Consider the following 14,180-nt stretch of genomic DNA (forward strand, 5'->3'; position numbering starts at 1 on the left):
ATGCCTCCTTTAAATGCAAAGCCAGGGGAAGTAAGTCAGAGTCCTGTAAGGCCTCTGCTAACTGGTCTGCCCATGTTTCCATGGCTCTAGCCACCCAAGCTGAAGCAAAAGTGGGTCTAAAGGAAGAACCCGCAGCTGCAAATATAGATTTCAGCTGAGACTCTACCCTACGGTCATTGACATCCTGCAGAGATGCTGAATACGGGGTTGGGAGCAAGGTGTGTTTGGCCAATCGGGCAATAGGGATATCGACCTTTGGAATAGTCTCCCAGCGGGCCACATCTTCCTCCTGTAACGGATACAGGGAGGAGAATCTTTTAGGTACAGAGAACCTTTTATCAGGCTGTTTCCAGGCTCCTTCAGCAATATCCTTAAGCTCTACAGAAGGTGGAAAACGGCTAGCCTTTCTTTTGGCCTTCTTAAAGAGAGTTCTGTCTCTAAAAATAGGATCCTCCGGTTCTGGGAGGTCCAAAGCTTGTCTTACTGCTAAAACCAAATCATTAATAAATTGGCTTTTAGAACTTTCTTCCTGACTCAAAGGTTGAACCTGGTCAGGATCAGAATTAATTTCCCCTTCTTCCTCTGAAACCTCCTCAATGTCTGAAAGGACCATAAGGGGATTATCAGACCTAGGACGCTTTCTTTTAGAAGGCGGGATGTTAGGGGATTCAAATAACTGGTTCAGCTTATCCAAACCCCTTTTAAATGCTGTGGACCATGGCGGTTCTGTGGGAACAGAGGCCTGGTCCGTCTGTAAGGAGGAAGGCCCTGGCATAGAGGCTCCAATAGAACCTGTGGCAGTAGCTGTGTACTAGGATTATTAGCCACCGAGGTTACAACACTAGACCACAACTGATTGAATTGGCAAACCATCTGAGCTAAAGAGGAAACCGACTGCGATAGGGAGGCCACCCAGGCCGGTTCCTCAGTCGGTGGGGCTGACGTTTGCTGGGTTTGCACAGATGTGACCTCTGCTTCGCAGGCAGAGCATAGCGCCAACGGGTCCTTCTGGCCATTAGGTAATTTAACATGACATTTAGAACATGTAAAATATTTAGCAATAGGGCCCTTTCCCTTATCTGACATTTCTTAATAAAGGAAGGCACACCAAACACACAGACTAAAATTGTAAAATTTAGCTGAGTTGAGAGAGAGAGAGAGAGAGAGAGAGAGAGAGACAGACATATAATGAGTGGAGAGAGAGAGGAGTAAACTACAAGTAATCAACTTATCTAGATATAAAAGGTGTACTTGTAAAATTTTTAAACACAATAAAATACATAAGCAAGTAGGAGAACTATAAAATAACCCCTACTAGCCCACTTGTACACAGCAGTACAGAATATGTGTTTAAATAAATCAATACTTAGCCCATAGGCCAAACAGGGGAGAAGTCCAGCAGCAGTATCCTGGTGTCTGCTCCCACAGCTCTGATCTCTCTTCCCGGGCTTCTCCTTGGCGCCAGAAGACAGACCATCTCTCTCTGGAAGGAGGGGGGGGGGGGGAGCTCTATGTCCTAGCTCTCCCCCTTCTGTAATGCTGTCCATGCAGCTCCCAATCAGTAAAAAAAAACGGGGTTAATGTGGCAGAGTAATGGAGACCTCCAGGGGAGGTCTCCGCAGCGGATGGTACCAGATGCCCCCTCCTATGCATGAGGGGGGATCCTAGTATAGCCCCCTTCTTCCTCTCCTCCTAAATAGCGCTTGTCCGGATCCAAGATGGCCACCGCTATTACAGATATCTGGCGCTCTATGCCTGCAGTGGCAGCGCCGGTTATCGGGGAGGCTTCAGGAGTGACAGCGGTCCGGTGAGACCGCTTGTCACTCCTAATTCAGGCACTCGTTCTATCTATCCCTGTCAGTGAGAGCCGCTGGCTCTCATCTGATCAGGGAAGTGCCTGCCGCTGGTCTGCTGTGTGTGTTCTCTATAGCAGAACACACACCAGCGCTGCCACCTAAAAAAAAAAGTTTTTCAAAAGAAAATAAATGAAATAAAAAGAAAATTACTAACAGTACAATAAAACACAGCCCAACTCACGGGCACCTAAAACAAACTGAACAAGAGGGGGCAGGGGGATTGTAGAGGGGAGGGGTCTGTCGGCAGTACTAAAGTTAACTAGTTAGGTGCCAACTCCCCAAGCTCCCCTCCACAACCCCATGGTAAGCAGTGTCCCCCAGACTGGATGAAAGAGAAATTACTTTTAAAAGTGTTAATGTGTTCTTCAGATTAAACAATACTTGACTTACCTTCATCATTTTCTGATTTATCACTTAATACGGTAAAGTCACACCAGAGGGCCTGCAAACAAAGTAAACATGTGAACGATTTTAATTGGGTTTGCTTGAAATCAAATAGTAGGAAGCGCTGGTGGCCCTCCTACATTGACATATGAAGGCAGGCAACCTTGATATCCAGGGATATCATGATTGTCCATTTCCTTATAGCCCGAATCACTGCTTAAACACCAGAAAGAAACTCAAGTACAAATAATGACAAAAATGACCTTGAGGAATGGTCTCATGCCTGTACTGCAGCCAAGAAGCATAAGGAGCTATAGGTCTGGAAATTAACTAATTTGGGTCTCTTCTAGTGAAGGAGAATAAACCCCTCCACACACATTATCATCCTTTAAGAGGAAGAGTTAGTTTGTTTATGTGCAGTGCCTGCCTCCTAGAATAGAACCTAGCCCATCCGTTCTATGTCCCTCTACTGCTGAAGGAGACAAATGTTCCCATAAAAGGGTATAACAAACCATGGCAGTCCATGCGACTGAAATGCATCCCAGCAACCTCCAAGGTTCTTAGTGAGAAAAGTAATTAGTTTGAATTTTTACCTGTAAAACTGGGCTGTCAACAGTAAAGGCTTTATGAACTGCAGCTGCATTAATTTTGCTGCCTTTGCTCCAGATCACCATGTTCCCAGCCACATAAAGCTCCTCATCATACTCCACATCTTCACCAGGGTCACCAACACCTTTCCTTAGATGCCAACTTTCCTAAGGAACACAGAACAATTGCAGTCCAGTTACTCTGAAGGGTCGCAATATCCCTGTTCACTTATGTCACAAATATTATCCCAAGATTGGAAGTAAATGCACAATATTCCACAGTATTAGCTCAAATATAGGTAAAAAAAAATACTTTTTAGGCTTCTGGGTGTGTAACTATGGCAAATAGTGATCCTTCAAATGTTATATAGTTTGAAAAAAATAAACAAAACCGTTACCAATAGCAATACAATATACCTATCACACTTTCCTCTTTCCTCTGTATGTATTACCCAGTATTGTCTTATAAATGTTTGTTCCCAATTGTAAAGCGCTACGGAATTTGCTGGCGCTATATAAATGTTGATGATGATAAGTTACATAAAAATGTTTAGTTTCCTATATGTATACAACTGTACTGCAGTATTACACTATAATATGACAGCAATACGTGGCCACCAAATGTTTATTCCACAAATTAAGGGCTACTTTATTAGCAATGGAACTACTACATTGGATAGTACTACAATCTAACAATTAACAAGTGCTACAAGCTTTTTTCTCCTCAGACATTATCCATCTTGGAATTCATAATATTAACTCTCACTGCCACCAACCCTAATTCATCCCTATGCTCTGGGATCAGGTTAAGTTAAGTGTTAAACATTAAAGTAGCTTCTGATATCCATCATCAACACTATGTTATACATTTAAATGGAAACAAATGTTCTCTGCTACATACTAAACCACAGATATTGCAACAAATCAGTTATAACTAATGACTTCAATATTTTCTGTTTATAACAAAATAATTTGCAGTACACGTTATTCATTGTATACCAGGTAAACCAAACAGATGATTAATACACAGTTTTTCAAATCACCAAAGAAGTTTAAGAAATGTATTAGGAAATTGGGTAGAAAACGATAAACATCCTTTGCACCAGTTTTCATGAATGTCCCCCATTGTGTGCATTAGCAACCTAGATGCACTTTAGAAACATAAACAATCCTACAAACAAGAAAAAGAAAGCTTGTCACCAATGTCTAACTTACCTTTTGCTTCTCGTGGATTGTTACCTCCCGAAGGGATCCTACTAAGCCGGCAGCCCCATCAGAAGACCACAGCTCAGAGGCTGGCTGCAGCTGCCGGAGCTGGAGATTCAATGCATTGGGGTGGTGCTTGCTGTGATCACGGCCAAAAGGAACAAACTCCTGCAAATCCCCTGCTGCAATCATTGTTTGCCTCTCTTCATAGATGTTCGACATGGGTTCCAAATATCCACATTATTTCTAAAAATGTATTTCACACAGTAAAAATAGCATAATCCCTAAGCCATACAATATATATTCAATGCACTCTTGACATTGCTTGAAATGTTAGGAAATGTTCTATTAATTCAGATAATATCATATTACAAATTATGTTGTTAAAATTAGTATGTCAACAAAAATGAAGTGACATATTCCCAGAAATATTTGATATATTTTGCAAGATAACATTAAACGTAACCAGCAACATGTCCCAATGCCGTTTTCCTACCACACACTTGGATTGCAGTTACTTACAAATTTCTTTTTTGCCAATGAACTCTAGGCAGACTTTTAGAAAAAGTAGCGAAGCGCAGGGAGCCTCAAATTAAAGGCTTTATAAAGGAGATGTGCAACCTGTGGGTCCTTAACCCATGTAGGAACTAGAATTTGTATTTGTGGGCCACTTATTGTCAGAAATGCAGTATGTTCTATTAATTAACCATATCTCTTCTCTTAGGGTCCCCGAATAAGGGCAAACATTTTGCACAACAAAAGCTGTAAGTAACTGCTTTAAAACATGAAACTTCAAATATTAAGCCACCTCTTCAACTCTGTTATTAGCATTGTATCTTTGTTTACATTCACAGCTATTAACTATTTCTTACACTTTGAGGTCTATAGTTTTAAACCTAGCACATGATTCTCGTGGAGTGCCTATACATAGTGGTAGGTAGTAATTACTATAGTTTTGAAATGTACATTTTCAATAACCACAAAGAGTTTCCAGCATGATTTTATTTGCAGAGCACTCAACTTGTTATTTCTTTACTATTGCAAAAAAAAATATTTGGTGATTAAATAAATATAAGGTAATGACAATTACAAAAGAAGTAACGATTTCTCAAAACCAGCTGTCAAGGCACACATCTGCATGACCGAAATGAGTGTAGCTGTATAAGGGACTTCCTATTTTACTAGGAATAGCTTGTTTTATTAGACCGGGATGTTCTTTGCATCACGTCATGTTTTATGTCAAATGTATTTAACGGTGTTAAAAACGTCATACGGAGAAATGAATGGCACCCTGTCTGGGGATGCCCACACAGACCTGGTTATAAAGTAATCGTCCGTCTGTGTCTCGGCGCTAGAGAAGAGCCAGGTGCAGAACTTCTTCTTAATGCAAGTTAAAGAGCGATAATGCAAGAAGGCGCTTTCTATTCAGACAGATCAGGGAAAGCGGTTCAAATGGACGCGGCCATCTTGAAATTTCCCGCCAGCCAGTGCGCACCGGGAGGGGAGGGAATCAGTGAAGCCTGTGAAGTGTATGGCGGACATCTTGGTACAGGAAGAAGTGACGTCAGAGGACGGCGTGTCTGCGTACGCATGGTAATGCCATTGAATTGGAGGAGAGAAACTGCAGTTTTATTATCTCTATATTCACCTCTTTTACATGACAGGATGAATTTATGTGCTAACTTACTGTTCTCCTGAGAAACTTTCTGTAATACCTAGAGTAAACTAGGAAATTCGGTAACTCAATACAGATTCATGATTGGTTCTGAATTACCACTGAAATTAGGATGAAAAGCCCATACCAACAGCTAAACTATAAATTCATTACGCCCAACATTTCTGGAGGCTTCATCGGGATGGGTGTGGCAGCGTGGCCACACATATGGGGAGGGGGTGCGTGCCTATCCCTAAATCTGGACAGTTAGGAGGTATTTAAGTCTCCTAATAGTTGATGCCTTCCCCTCTAGACAAAAATTACACAAGCCCATAACCTGAATTATAATAACCACATTGAGACATATGAGTCAAAAAAGGAGTCAGAGCTTAATTTAATAAACATTTTGAAAATGGTGGCAAAGAATAGCACTGTAAATGGCAACCATAACTATTTGGGACAACCTCCTGCTACCCAGGCGAGCCCATCCCAGCCTTCTGTCACGAACACCCAGCCTGTCCCAGATACAGCAATCTGAACAGCTGGCCATGACTGGCGTCACATTAGTCACTTAGTCAGCTGATGTCATGAGGAAGACACGCTGACCTCTTATCACATCTCCCAATAACAAGGGGGCAGACACAGATTGGATGACCGAGATGCAGTGCTGTGTCTGGCCAGGCAGAAGGGCCCCATGGAATACAATGGCCAGCAAGTGCCGGTGTATCCTGATTTCGCTCCGGATGTACAGAAGAATAGGGCTCAGTTTATCCCGGTCAAGAGACGATTAAGAGAATTACATATTCCATTCCTTGTGATTTGACACAGACCTAAACCCCACCTGATTTTTAAATGTTGCTAGGTAGGTTACATTAATATTGCATACTCGCTGTTCTGTTCACCTGATGAGCCTGCTGGAGCAGCAAGACTGGGACTCAGATCCCTATGACGCCGATAGAGAGCATTGACCAAGCGGACGGAACATCAAGATATTTACAGCTAAAATATAAAGCGGCGCTGGCTTGTAAAGGCAAGTTCGCCTTTGCAAGCCAGCGACACTTTAAATTTTAGCTGTAAACTCGCCGATTTCTGGCGAGTTGAAATTACCTACTTCCTGGCTCCTGTTCTTCTTGGAATTCCTTGTGCTTGCTTCCTCGTGAGTGTCTCCTGTGTACCAGTCTCTGCTTGTCTTACCTTCGTGGATCTCCTGTCCCTGTGTCCTGTCCTGTCCCTGTGTTCCGACCTGGCTTGCTGACCATTCTGATTGCCTGTGACCCTGACCCGGATTATCTGACGTTCCCACACTCTAGCCCAGTTTCTCTGCCGTTCCTGTGTACCGACCCGGCTTGCTGACCATTCTGATTGCCTGTGACCTTGACCCGGATTGTCTAATGCCTCTTTGCCTCCCCTAGTACCTGTGCCGCCAGCCTGTGTACCGGACCCGGATTCCTTCACGCTGCACCTGCCTGCCTATCCGGTACTACGTGCACAGACACCGGCTGTCGGACTACATCTTCTCTACCCGCTGCTTCATACGCTATACTACATCTTGAGGCGAGCCTGAGGTCCGCGACCTGTGACTCCTGGCAGCTAAGTCCATCCCGCCTTGCGGCGGTTCTTGGTGAACACCGGGGAGTTAGTTAGATCCCGCACCTCAGGTAAGCCAGCGCTAATCAAGATTAGTACCAAATTCAGATAATCCGTTACATCATTACAACAATAATCAAATTAGTAGTGCCCCTATTCCAAATAATCAACTTAGTAGTGCCCTGAAGACAAATAATCAAATGAGTAGTCCCCCATAAAAGGGGCTGGCTGGACTGGGGGCAGCGGGGCATCTGACTTGTTTTTCCAGCACATCCCACAGATGCTCGATTCAGATCTGGGGAATTTGGAGTTTAACACCTTGAACACTTTGCCATGTTCCTCAAACCATTCCGGAAAATGCAGTGTGGCAGGGCATGTTCTACTGCTGAAAGAGGCCACTGCCGTCAGGGAATACCGTTGCCATGAAGAGGTTTACTTGGTCTGCAACAATATTTAGGTAGGTGGTTTCACGGAACTCAGGGGTATTCCACTTACTGGTTTCAGCACTACTCACCAAAGAGGTGCGGAGTCTAACGTGTCCCAGGTCTTTGCCAGGGACCCCTGCAAGTAAGTATGGTCTTAGCTGCGGGAGACACGCAGGTAGCAGTACTCAGAGGGAGCAACCAGTGAAGCGATAGGATGGAAGAGGTGTCAGGCGGTCCGGTTCAAGCCGAGAAGTCAGGAGATGCCAGAAGGAGAATCCATAATCGTGGTCAGGGACTGTAGCCGGGTCAGGTATCAGTAGCGCAGGAGATAGGAATGGTCAAACATAGCCTGGGTCAATTCACGGGGAGCACTGGAAACTGGGGTAGTCAGGATTAAGCCGGGTCATACACAGGAAGCACAAATATAGATAACTGAAAACGCTGGAGATTAGGACCTAATACTCTGGCACTCTCCAGGTGCCAGAGCTAACTTTATATAGAGAGAGCTGTCCTATCATTGGCGGTGGTGACGCTGAACACCACCGCCGGAATTAGTGGGAAGCGGGACGCGCAGCCGCCGAAGACCCGGAAGTGCACCTGGTTGTCTAGCAACCAGGTGCTCGGCAACAGTAGCAGGCGTCCGTCACTGTGCGACGGACACAGCACAGGGACGGCGCCTGACAATACCTCTTCCCCTACTTTGTTGGATAGGTCTTTGCTCAAGGAATTGTTTTAGTAGCCGTGGAGCGTGAAGATCCTCTTTCTCCACCCAGGATCTCTCCTCTGGACCGAAACCCTTCCAATGGACTAAGAATTGGTGTCGTCCATGGAGGACACGGGAGTCCAGAATGCGACTCACTTCAAATTCTTCACCAATAGAAGTCCGAATAGGAGCAGGATGATGAGGCAAACAATGAAATTTATTGCGTATGAGTGGTTTGAGAAGAGAAACGTGAAAGACATTGTGGATCTTCAGGGAAGAAGGTAACTGGAGCCTATAGGTCACTGAGTTGATGACATGAGTTATAGGGAATGGACCGATAAAGCGGGGAGCCAACTTTTGAGAAGGTACCCGCAATTTGAGGTTACGTGTAGACAACCATACGTTGTCGTTAACCTAAAACAGAGGAATAAACCTTCGATGGCGGTCCGCTGCTTGCTTGTAGCGTTGGGAAGTCTCTTGAAGCTTGGTCTTAGTAGCTGACCAAATCTGAGAAAAGTTCCGCATTAAGCCATCAACAGCTGGCACTGGAGAAGGAACATGACTGGAGAATTCAGGGAGGGTGGGTTGGGTTCCATAGAGAATGGAGAAGAACCGGAAGATTCATGATAATGAAGATTATGGGAGAATTCCGGCCAAGGTAGGAGGTTAGACCATTCCGTTTGTCTGAAGAGAAACATTGTAGAAAGACTTCAAGGTCCTGATTAACCCGTTCGGTTTGGCCATTAGTTTGAGGATGATAGCCGGACGAGTACTTGAGGTCCGAACCAAGTGCCTTGCAAAAAGCCCTCCAGAATTGTGAAACGAACTGAACCCCGCGGTCCGAGATAATTTCACGGGGGCAGATATGAAGCCTAAAAATCTCCTTAATAAAGATAAGAGCAAGCTGAGAAGCAGACGGAAGAGCAGTCAAGGGTACGAAGTGGGCCATTTTAGAAAATCTGTCAACGACAACCCAAATGGTAGTGAAACCGTTGCTAGAGGGAAGATCCGTAATGAAGTCCATGGATACACTTTGCCAAGGGAGGTCCGGAATAGGGAGGGGTTGCAGAAGGCCTGGTGGAGCTAACCTGGGGTTTTTACAACGAGCACAAGTGGCACAGGAGGCCACAAATCTCCGTACGTCAGAATGCAGTGCAGGCCACCAAAAGCGTTGACGTAGAAATTCATAAGTCTTTTTACCTCCAGCATGCCCAGCCAATTTGGAGGAGTGTGCCCATCGTAATGCCTTGGCTCGTAAATTAGGCTCCAGGAAGGAACATCCCCTAGGGGGTATCTTAGAAGAGGTGTTGGTAAGAGCAATAATCCTGGTGGGTGTTAAAATAGGCAGAGGATCCAAGGATGTGCAAAGATCGGTATTATCGAAGGATCGGGACAGGGCGTCTGCCCGAATATGTTTGGACCCAGGATGGTAGATCAGGATTAATTCAAAACGTGCAAAGAAAGATGCCCACCGAGTCTGGCGTGGGTTGAGACACCGAGCTTCACTGATATAAAGCAGGTTTTTATGGTCTGTTAAGACTGTCACTGGATGACAAGAGCCTTCCAAAAGATGCAGCCACTCTTCCAAGGCTGCCTTGATAGCGAGAAGCTCCTTGTCGCCAATGCCGTAGTTCTTTTCGGGAGACAAAAACTTTTTAGAGAAGAACCCGCAGGGAAGATGCTCGCCAAGTTTGGATTTCTGGAATAGAACTGCACCAATAATGATGTCCAAATAAAACACTGCTCCCATCATACAACCTTGTTGGGCATTAAAATATGTTAAATTTTATTTTAGAAATGTAATAAATCTACCAGTTCTTTGGTGGTGGTCCCTCCCCTCTCCATAGATGGGGAGATCCAACATGGAGGGTCTACAGATTTTAGTTAATGAAGTTGAGTTAGATCTTTCCTGCTGTAGAGAGAGACAAGTAGCGCTGAGGGTGATCAGCAAATGTACCAGCTGTATGTGAGCACCGAACCCTATTAAATAGAGGAAGTGATGGGTGACCAATTAAGAGGGACCCCACCAAAGTACCAGTATTGGGAAGGGAGGGCATGTAGTGAACGTAAATCAAGTGTAAAAACCCTTTAATAAATGAGTTAGCAGTTTGAAATTTCTCTTAACAAAATCAATTATGCAGGAAATCACAGTGAATGTCTCAAGACAGAGACAATGTTGTCCGCTATTATATCTGTGGATTTACATTCCAGGTGACCTTTTCAGTTGACTCTGGTTCTAACTCCAGGCAGAGACTTACTAAGAGCCCATGGGGGACTAGGCAAGATACTGGTTTAGGCCTCCTTTTACCCCATTTGTCAAAAAGAACCCGCATAAAGATGGCTGAGATTAATCAGGGCCGCTCATTGTCCTCTGGGTCCTAGGCACAAGCCTTGGTTGCCTAATAAACACAGCTGGATTAACCTTCGGGCTTTCTGTGCTACAGCCCAGGGGCCTCGGGCAGCTGGTGGGCCCTAACAAGGATTATTATGTGTTCTATTATTTTATTTGTTGGCTTTAAGATGCCGAATTCTTCATCGAGTCGGGCGGCCTCTATTGTCACTGTATGCGGCCATTGTATTATACATTTACTAATATTCCAGTGGCTTCAGCTTTTGGCTTGTATCCTACTACCCCTGACCTGTCCCTAACTACAATTATGTAACTATGGCCTGTGTGTATCTCATAGTAAAGACCATTACCTCCTTACAGGTGCGCGTCAGGTGAGCATCAACTGCTAACAACAAATGTGGGTCCACTATTTGTGCATGTGACAGTGGGTAGTCTGCCCAATTTTGCTGATATTTTCTAGAGATGAGCGCACTCGGATTTATGAAATCCGAGCCTACCCGAACGTTGACGATCCGACTCGGATCCGAGACAGATCCGGGTATTGGCGCCAAATTCAAATCTGAAACTGAGGCTCTGACTCATAATCCCGTTGTCGGATCTCGCGATACTCGGATCCTATAAATTTCCCGCTAGTCGCCGCCATCTTCACTCGGGCATTGATCAGGGTAGAGGGAGGGTGTGTTAGGTGGTCCTCTGTCCTGCTATATCTCGTGCTGTTCAGTTCAGTGCTGTGCTGTGCTGTGCTGTGCTGTGCTCAGTCCAGTGGTGCTGTGTCCTGTGCTCTGTCCTTCTGAGGTCAGTGGTGCTGTCCTGTTCAGTCCAGTGGTGCTGTGTCCTGTGCTCTGTGCTTCTAAGGGCATAGTTATTTCCCCAATATTCCCCTGTGTTTAAAAAAATAAAAAAAAGTTATTTAAAAAAATACCAAAAACTAATTTAATTTTTTTTTAATTACCACAAAATTTGCACAACCAATCCTGCAGTATAAGCCCATTGGTACTGCAATATTACCAAGTTCACACATTCAGCAGTAAAAGTCCAGTGGTACTGCAATATTACAAAGTTCACACATTCTGCAGTATCAGTCCAGTGGTGCTGTGTCCTGTGCTCTGTCCTGCTGAGTTCCGTAGTGCTGCTGGGTCCTGTGCTGTGTCCTGTTCAGTCCAGTGGTGCTGTGTCCTGTGCTCTGTGCTTCTAAGGGCATAGTTATTTCCCCATTATTCCCAAGTTTTTAAAAAATAAAAAAAAAGTTATAAAAAAAATAAAAAATTATAAAAAAAAATAATTATAACCACATTTGCAAAACCAATCCAGCAGTATAAGCCCATTTGTACTGCAATATTACCAAGTTCACACATTCAGCAGTAAAAGTCCAGTGGTACTGCAATATTACCAAGTTCACACATTCTGCAGTATCTTGTGCTACATATAATGGAGACCAAAAATTTGGAGGATAAAGTAGGGAAAGATCAAGACCCACTTCCTCCTAATGCTGAAGCTGCTGCCACTAGTCATGACATAGACGATGAAATGCCATCAACGTCGTCTTCCAAGCCCGATGCCCAATCTCGTAGTACCGGGCATGTAAAATCCAAAAAGCCCAAGTTAAGAAAAAGTAGCAAAAAGAGAAACTTAAAATCATCTGAGGAGAAACGTAAAGTTGCCAATATGCCTTTTACGACACGGAGTGGCAAGGAACGGCTTAGGCCCTGGCCCGTGTTCATGACTAGTGGTTCAGCTTCACCCACGGATCTTATCCCTCCTCCTCCTCCCCCCCCTACAAAAAATTGAAGAGAGTTATGCTGTCAGCAACAAAACAGCAAACAACTCTGCCTTCTAAAGAGAAATTATCACAAATCCTCAAGGCGAGTCCAAGGGTGTTGGTGGTTGTCAAGCCTGACCTTCCCATCACTGTACGGGAAGAGGTGGCTCGGGAGGAGCCTATTGATGATGTAGCTGGCGCTGTGGAGGAACTTGATGATGAGGATGGTGATGTGGTTATTGTAAATGAGGCACCAGGGGGGGAAACAGCTGATGTCCATGGGATGAAAAAGCCCATCGTCATGCCTGGTCAGAAGACCAAAAATTGCACCTTTTCGGTCTGGAGTTATTTTTATCCAAATCCAGACAACCAATGTATGGCCATATGTAGCTTATGTAAAGCTCAAATAAGCAGGGGTAAGGATCTTGCCCACCTAGGAACATCCTCCCTTATACGTCACCTGAATAACCTTCATAGTTCAGTGGTTAGTTCAGGAACTGGGGCTAGGACCCTCATCGGTACAGGGACACCTAAATCCCGTGGTCCAGTTGGATACACACCAGCAACACCCTCCTCGTCAACTTCCTCCACAATCTCCATCAGATTCAGTCCTGCAGCCCAAGTCAGCAGCCAGACTGAGTCCTCCTCAATACGGGATTCATTAGAGGAATCCTGCAGCGGTACGCCTACTACTGCCACTGCTGCTGCTGCTGCTGTTAGTCGGTCATCTTCCCAGAGGGGAAGTCGTAAGACCGCTAAGTCTTTCACAAAACAATTGACCGTCCAACAGTCGTTTGCCATGACCACAAAATACGATAGTAGTCACCCTATTGCAAAGCGTATAACTGCGGCTGTAACTGCAAAGTTGGTGTTAGACGTGCGCCCGGTGTCCGCGATCAGTGGAGTGGGATTTAGAGGGTTGATGGAGGTATTGTGTCCCCGGTACCAAATCCCGTCGAGATTCCACTTCACTAGGCAGGCGATACCAAAAATGTATAGAGAAGTACGATCAAGTGTCCTCAGTGCTCTAAAAAATGCGGTTGTACCCACTGTCCACTTAACCACGGACATGTGGACAAGTGGTTCTGGGCAAACGAAGGACTATATGACTGTGACAGCCCACTGGGTAGATGCATCCCCTTCCGCAGCAACAGCAACAGCTGCATCAGTAGCAGCATCTACAAAATGGCTGCTCGTGCAAAGGCAGGCAACATTGTGTATTACAGGCTTTAATAAGAGGCACAACGCTGACAACATATTAGAGAAACTGAGGGAAATTATCTCCCAGTGGCTTACTCCACTTAGACTCTCATGGGGATTTGTGGTGTCAGACAATGCCAGTAACATTGTGCGGGCATTAAATATGGGCAATTTCCAGCACGTCCCATGTTTTGCCCACACCATTAATTTGGTGGTGCAGCATTACCTCAAGAGTGACAGGGGTGTGCAGGAGATGCTTGCAGTGGCGCGCAAAATTGCTGGACACTTTCGGCATTCAGCCAGTGCCTACTGCAGACTCGAGGCACATCAAAAAAGCATGAACCTGCCCTGCCATCACCTCAAACAAGAGGTTGTGACGCGCTGGAACTCCACCCTCTATATGCTGCAGAGGATGGAGGAGCAGCAAAAGGCCATTCAGGCCTACACAGCCACCTACGACATAGGCAAA

General features: G+C 45.0%; 1 protein-coding gene across 1 annotated transcript in view; it reads right to left on the reverse strand.

Annotated features, from left to right (window-relative positions):
• Nucleotides 1–5,512, reverse strand: part of ANAPC1 (anaphase promoting complex subunit 1) — a 105,597-nt gene extending 100,085 nt beyond the window's left edge. The window contains exons 1-4 of the mRNA XM_075203757.1: nt 5,349–5,512; nt 4,043–4,279; nt 2,834–2,995; nt 2,247–2,298 (exon numbers count right to left, since the gene is read on the reverse strand). Coding sequence (XP_075059858.1) covers nt 2,247–2,298; nt 2,834–2,995; nt 4,043–4,255 — 427 coding nt within the window. The 5' untranslated portion in view covers nt 4,256–4,279; nt 5,349–5,512. The remainder of the gene's footprint in view (nt 1–2,246; nt 2,299–2,833; nt 2,996–4,042; nt 4,280–5,348) is intronic.
• Nucleotides 5,513–14,180: the final 8,668 nt, after the last annotated feature.

This window comes from Mixophyes fleayi, chromosome 3 (genome assembly GCF_038048845.1).
Source record: "Mixophyes fleayi isolate aMixFle1 chromosome 3, aMixFle1.hap1, whole genome shotgun sequence".
NCBI lineage: Eukaryota > Metazoa > Chordata > Amphibia > Anura > Limnodynastidae > Mixophyes > Mixophyes fleayi.